This window comes from Lactuca saligna, chromosome 5 (assembly GCF_052625555.1).
Source record: "Lactuca saligna cultivar CGN05327 chromosome 5, ASM5262555v1, whole genome shotgun sequence".
Classification (NCBI taxonomy): domain Eukaryota; kingdom Viridiplantae; phylum Streptophyta; class Magnoliopsida; order Asterales; family Asteraceae; genus Lactuca; species Lactuca saligna.
In genome coordinates this window covers 249,989,479-249,997,260 of record NC_136421.1, presented here as the reverse complement: position 1 = coordinate 249,997,260, position 7,782 = coordinate 249,989,479, and the positions used below count along the sequence as shown (strand labels likewise).

Genomic DNA, 7,782 nt, shown 5'->3' with positions numbered 1-7,782 from the left:
TCCATTTTCCAGCCACCAACACTATCTACAACACACACAAACACGAGTTGGACACATAAAACACACCCATCATCAATCTGAAGACGGTAGGTGGTGATTTGCGACGACAGCCACCACCATGAATTCCCGAGATCCCATGCCTAGAAACACGTCAACACACACTCACACACATGTGCAGAAACACCCACCGAACAACTCATCGATCTTGGAGGAGATTGATGGCGGAGGGACGGCAGAATAGTGGTAGCACGACACATCGGTAGTGGTGGTGATATCCCTTGGCAGTCATCACATGATACTCCGATAGCAAAACAGTGAAAACGGAACCCTCCAGGTGGTCCTCTGATAGAAACAGGAAGTACTCGACTCGATGCCATTTCCGGTTCCAACATAGAGGGCGGTGGCAGCGCACATGGCAGCTCAACGGCGGATGATCTCGGTTGGATAGCATCTGAAGAGGTTTCACAGTCTCATGTTGACGTTCCCTGCTTCAGCTTGGTCACCATTAGATCTCCCTGTCAATGGGACAAGGCACGATGGTTAGTTTCGGAGGTTAAAGACATTAGAACCGGTGGTGACGGCCGGAAGTTAGGGGTGGCGGCTGGAGGGAAGTGGGAGGATGGACATGGCGGCTGGTGCTTGAGGCTTAGAGTTAGGGTTGATACCCGGTTATGTTGAAGTTATATACCCGGTTCCAATAGATCTATCCCATAATGACATTTCCAGTCCCTCCCTCCTTATTCTTTCGAAAATTAAATCCAAATATTACCAATTGACCCCTCCTTCTGAAAATCCTTACAATCAAACACCCCCTTGACTTCTAGAATCCTTTTGCAAAATAAGTCCCGGAATTACACTTTAACCCCCGAAACTCTAAATCATGACATTTGGCTCCCCAAAAACCAACACCCCACTACATATTATTTGATTTTGGACTATAAAATATAAAATAATAATAAAATTACTTCTCAGGGTTTTGGGTTTATTATTCAATTATTCCATTTGAATGGGATGTTACAATTTTCCAGTGCTTGTCTATTACGTTTGCTACAAAAGATAGAGATATTGCCCCTAATAAAAGATACCCCAAACAAAATATAGATTTTGTAGTGTTTGTTTATTACGTTTGCTACAAAAGATGAAGATATTGCCCCTAACATAGGATGGAATTTATGGTGGTTGTCTATGATGCCTGTTATTTCGCGGTCGGGTTTGGAAATGTTTTTGGTGTCGGTTCTGTCAAACATCAATTGGAAGTTGTTAGTTTCTATTTGGGTATTTTCTTTTTTTTGGATTTTATTTTGGTATATGTGTTTTTACGTGTTGTATTGTAGGTTAGAGTACGAGCAACGTGTTGAATGGGTGTGGATGACTCTGGTGTTCCGTCATCTGTCCAGATTCTTGTAATTCGTGGTTGAGCTGGTATTGTTGGGATAGGTGTTTCCCACATGGTTGTTGGGTCCCAGATGTCTATTATTATGAAGTGCACATTGTTAGGTGTCGATGTCCTAAGCATTTGGATTGACATTGTTTTTGTTTGGTCTTTATGGTCAGCGATGATTAAGGGCAAGATGTTTCTGTTTATTAGTGGGTTGTCAGATTTAAAATTTTCAAGCGATGACTTTAACAACTTTCGGCATGATGTCTCTGATATGATAGCGGATATGGTGTTCGTATTGTCGGTGATGTCACTGTGAATTTGTATATGTGGACAGAAAAAAGTTGTAAAGACCTTAATTATAGGGTAATAAGTTTTTGTTTTATTGAAATGATGCTTACATATATGTTGGCTTTTCAATCAATCCGTGTATGCTGCAGTACCACTTTTCACATCTTCTGAAGATGGGATCCTTACACGTTGGACATGTACTTTGGTACCAAGTGTTTTGAAAGTGAAAGTCCTTGATTGAAGCCCGTACAATAAATGTTTTGTCCTATAGATGTAAACAAAGTGTTTTTAGGTGTGTGATATGGATCGTATATGTAAATAGGGATATTATTAGTATCATGTTACCAGTAGATCAGATTTGTTTTTGATCTTCATGTTGTATAGGGTGGAGGGTGTTCCTGATTGTGCTGACACTGGTCTCGAAGGCCCCGTGTATCTGAAGCTATGTTGTTGTTAGAATAGGGTGTTTACCATATGAAATATACGATTTTTTCCTAACTTATATGACTTATAAGTTAATGAGTGATGTTGTTTCCGGTATCTCTCGGTTGACATAGACATGTGTAGCATGTGATGAGCCATGTCGTAATGCTCCTATAGAAAAGTTATTTGGAGATTATAAGGGTCATAGCATATGATGTTATAGGAAATGTATATATTGAGTTGGTGATAGAAAAAACATATAGCAACTTATCTACAAAATGGTAATGTTGGACATTGACGGTTTTAGGTTTGCCACTACGACAATGGTTGTCGCGGGCGGTGGATGTAATAACGCACGGTTGAATTTCTGTGGATTAGTTATACATTCTTTCCATAGATTGATCGCATGTTCACTCCCACTAACGAATTTGGAATTGTTTTTAGTGTTAGATAGCAATCATAAAATTCGTAAGTGTAGTTTGCTAGTTAGCATGTATACCTTTCGTCGGTTAGTATAAGTAAGATGAAGGATTCTTGATTTGTTTTCGTACAATCCCTGATCTTTGATAAAACGCCAATGTAGTCTGTTTAGAAGTAAATGTAACCGTGTTAGGGATAGGTATGTAATTGGATAGGTTGGTGTGATGACTACCTGGATAATATGTTGGTTTTTCTCCACGGTCTATTAGTTGTGACTTTGATAGAAAGCGAAACCAGTTTTTTGGTATGGTCGTTGTGTCAGGAATTGGTTGTATAACAGACATGAGGCCAAAATCAATATAGAAGTCATTGTCTAGGAATTTTTGATATTTTTCTAATTGAGGGCAGTTGTAATCTGATATGACGTAGCACTCTAAAACTTTGAGAACAAATTCAATGTAGCTCTGATTTGTTCGTTGGCCAAGAATTTGAATGCTATATGGTCGACATACTCCGGGAGAACAGAGAGGGAGTCCAAACGCCGACATTTCCTCCAGCAAAATCCAAACACAACAGAGGAGGATGAAGCACCCGCGTCAGCCATCCGATTAAGCGGAACAACCATGGCATAATAAACGTACCACACAGCGACAACAAAGAAACAAAAACAATACAACAACAAAACAAATAAAATAACAATAACAGAGGAAGATTACCTGGGATAGAAAGAGGGAACAATGTGGAGAAACAGAAGGAGACGATGAAGGAAAAAGGAAGAGAAAAGAAAAAGATAGAATTAACCGCAATAAATAAGTCAAAGAGGAGGAACAACGCACGTGAGATTCACTAAGAGCATTGGGTGTGGGCAACAAGGTGCAACACCACCTCACATGCCACATAAGCAAGTGGTGTTATAACACCAAGTGGGGAAATGGGTAACAAGAAGCAACAAGATGTAACACCAATATTTTGAAAATAAATATTTTTATTTTTGTATTTTTTTATTCTCTTTCGTTTTTTTTTTTACTTTTTTTTTTGTTTTCTTTTTTTTTTCTTTTGCGTTTGTTTAATAACTAATATTTTTTTTATAAAACATATAATTTTAAAAACAAAAAAAAGACATAACATTTAAAATCTAAAATCCGATTACAATTAAAAAAACATAGTTTTAAACCTAAATTAATAACTAAAATAACATTGAAATCACTACTAAATACCACACACAAATCCTAATCAACCCAAATATTTTTTCCTAATTTGTTCCTTCATTGCTTGTAGCACCGCTAGATCAGCAGGTGCTAAACCCTCCTCGCTTGTCCGGAGAATTGACAACTGTTGTGTCATTAATTCCCTCTCTTTTTGCTCCTGCTTCTCTCGTGCCTGCCTTTCCAAAAATTCCAAATGACGACGTTTCAACTCATTTTTTTCTTTTATTAACAAATTATGTTCGTCGAATTTCGCTCTCATTTCCGCCGCATCTTTTGCTCTCGTCTCCACCTCCTCCGCATGTCTTGCAGCGCGCCTCGCTTTGTCGCGTCCGGGTGGTCGTCGTGGTGGGGATATCTCTTGGATATCATCCGGGATCTCATCGTCATCGGCGTTTAGGTCGATGTTAGTCCGTGCGTCCGACACGTCGACCGAACTAGAATTGCGAGACCTTTTAGATTGAACCTCCGACGATGTAGGCGTTTTATTCCACTTTGGATCCGCTCGCAACAATTCCCATGATTTTTCAAAGTCGAAAACATGACCCATTTCGACCCGATATTGTTCCTTCACAGCTTTGAACAAATCAAAGTCGTTGGTTCCACTTTGTTGTTGCGCCGCAATTCGGTTGTAAATACCGTTGAATTTGCTGCACCGCTTACTTATCATACCCCATTTGCTGCTCAACATGTCGTTGTTGCGATACGGATTTTTCTTTAAAATAGCGTGAAACTTGTCGAGCACCGCCCCCCAATAAGCTCCTTTTTTCATTCCATTTCCACGAAGTTCGTCCTTTGAAGTAGCACACCAAGCCACCGTCAAAGCGTATTCCTCCTCCGGTGTCCACCATTGTGGAACGTCTGCATTTTCAGATTCCACCGCTATTGATTTCCCTTTTGATTTTCCTTTCCCTTTCCCTTTCCTACTACTTCCCGCTTCCACTTGAACTGTTGGTTGTGTTGTAGGCGACGGTTGATTTGTTGTTTGTTGCATCGAACCAAAAGTAGAGAAAAGATTTTGTTGTAAATTTGGGTGTTGACCAAATTGATTTTGTTGAACGTAAGGTGAGTTGGGAAATTGCAGTGGCGGTGAAGCGGGATTGAAAGCGGCACCTTGGTATGGTATTTGTGGTGAACCCTGAGACGACAAAAGGTTAAAATAATTTTCGTACCCCGCAAATCCGAGAGGCGAGGTTGTGTTTGGGTTTGATGAGGGAGGGGGGGTGTTTGGGTTTTGCTCCATTTTTTGATTAACAAAGTGTAGAAAATATAGAGAGGATTTTAAAAATATAAAGTGTAAATTTAAAAAGATTGTATATACATATATATATATATATATATATATATATATATATATATATATATATATATATATATATATATATATATAGGTAAAAAGTTAAAAAAAAAAGTTTTTTTTTTTATTTCGACCGTTTCAAAACGGTCAAAAGCAACGGTAAGTTTTTTTTTTAATTCAATTTCTACCCGTTTCTCTTCGTCGTAACGCCCACGAGATCTGCAAGACGAGATGCAACGAGATAGGGGGGGCGGTGTTCCCCCCGTTACGACGCCGTCATCGGCTGCCACGTCACCGCGTCTCTTCTCGTTAAAGGCCCATACCGTTTAGTCTAAGATATGCTACGAAAAAGTAAGTCCATTAAAAAAACACTATATACATTTATCTTATTAATAAAGAACTGCCACACAAACGAAAATACAGGAATAAATTTAAAAACTGTCACACAAACAAAAATACAGCGATTGGGAATGTAACTTAAGGGACCAAACCAGACAAAAATGTCCCAGATTTACTGTTCCTTTTTCTTTAGAATTTTAATATATATAATAATAATAATAATAATAATTAGTTTAAATATAATGATGTTTGTAGATTTAATGATATAGTTTTTAAAGAAAATCAATTTTAAAATATTTTAATAATACATAAATAAAAAAATTGTCAATTTCATAATATAGTTTCTTTTCGTTTTGGTCCGTTTGGAAGATAAAGTTATTTAAAAGTGAGTTGCCAAAATGAATAGAAGCACTTGAGACATAAGTATTATATTTGCATATCGACGATACTTGTCCAATCATTGTCCTCTACTCCTCTTCCTTACGTTTTATAAATTTGGCAAAAACTATAAATGAATACTTATCACTTGTCACTTTAGATCGTCATAGAAGAATTTAATTTTTAGCTTGATTACGGCATATAAGTATTTTTAGCTAAAAGTGATTTTATGTATTTTTAAAAGGTTATATTAAAGTATTAAGAAATCAAACAACCAACTTTTTGGTAAAACAAAATAAATTATTTCTTAGAGATTTATTGATTAATTAATCATACTTTTTAGATTTTTGAAGAACAAAAATTATGATGGGCAAGAACTTAAAGTTTTATCGATTTATATTTTATATTTAAATTTGCTTATAGTTTATTTTATTTGATAATAATTTTATCTATTTATATCGATATTTATTTTAATTTGCCAACAAGCAAATTAAGAACCCCATATGCGAAAAACAATGTGAAACCCCCACTGGTAGGTATACTTATGAAAGTGGAGCATGAGAAAGGGCCTTAAAGAAAGCAATGATGGTGCAAAGCCAGTAAACATGAATATTCCAATTGAAATTATTATACAATAAAATATATGAGAATGAAAAATAAATTGTAAAATTTGATTAACCAAAAACATTATTATAAGTACTTGGCATGATTTTTAAAAACCAAAGAAGGTGAAACCAGTAACAAGTAACAAGTCTAGACCGTAAAACCACATGGTTTATTATTTAAAAGAAATCGATAAAATAAGAAAAATATTAAAAATAAAATAAATATTATTGTGGGTTCGGATCGGATCGATTCGTAAAAGAAAAATAAAATAAATAAATAAATAAATTAAAATCTTACAATTGTACTCGGCGAGATCTTGTAGCTTGATATAATTTCACAATTGTATCATTACTAATACTATTTAAAATATTTTTTTCAATATATGACACCAAACTATTACTTAGAAATTAATCACCCATTTTGTTGTGTACATCAGTCTTTACCAACTTTATTGCTGAAAATGCATGTTCCACACTCGTTGTTGCAACGGGTAAGATCAATACAAGTTTCAAGAGAAGCTAAATCTTAGGATATATTATATGATTATGTTCTTTAAACATCTTTTCGAAAAGTTCTCCAATGCTCTTCAATTGATTAAATCGTTCATCATCTCGCACATCTTTAATGTATTTTTTAAGTTCAACTTCAAGAACTTGAAGACCATATTCTGTTCGAAACCGTTTCCTATAAAGTGTAGCCATTTTCATTAGTTTATCCAAATCAATAGATTTAAAGGACTCATGCTGGCACAAACAAGCTATGCAAAGAAGTAATTTCGTATTGGTTTCATTAAAGCGATGGTTAAGCTCTTGAAGTTGCATATCAATCACCCACTTAAATACATCAACATGATTGTGGTGTAGGTTGTTAACCTAAAAAAAAATGAATCTTTAGTATGCTAATTACAAAACACAATAAATAAATCGAGTTGGTAATATCAAATGTTACCTACATGTGAACCTCTTTAACGACTGAATCCATCACAATATTCATCTTCCATATCCACGATTCTAACATCATGTTTATTTCAAAACAAAGTAACATTCCCTAAAAGTGGTTCCCATCCTACATCTCTAATTTCTTGAATTGATTTTTTAGAGCTACTTACTTGATTATTGGCATTTACGATATCTTGGTATTTTCTTTGTAATGTTGTATTCAAATGATTTGTGACTCCCAAGATATCAACCATCAAGTGTAGACAAAACACAAATCAAAGGACTTTAATAACCTTAAGATGTGAATTGCTTCAGCTTTACGATCACGATCACTGTTATCTTTACCAATGTCTTCAAGTACTTCATAAATGGAAGAATATATGTTTTTGATATTTAGTAGAGATGAAAAATGAGAACCCCATCGAGTATCAGATGACCGTTTGATACCCACTTCTTGGTTCAAACCGGTACCATCTCAAACTCACCTAAAATTTACCATATAAAAGT

General features: G+C 35.7%; 1 protein-coding gene across 1 annotated transcript; it reads right to left on the bottom strand.

Annotated features, from left to right (window-relative positions):
* Positions 1-6,855: 6,855 nt before the first annotated feature.
* Positions 6,856-7,357, bottom strand: LOC145046501 (uncharacterized). The gene is made up of 2 exons (XM_078994787.1): positions 7,298-7,357; positions 6,856-7,209 (listed from the first exon to the last, which is right to left on the bottom strand). The coding sequence occupies exons 1-2, from the start codon at positions 7,355-7,357 to the stop codon at positions 6,856-6,858; spliced, it is 414 nt and encodes a 137-aa protein (XP_078850913.1).
* Between the last annotated feature and the right edge of the window lie 425 nt (positions 7,358-7,782).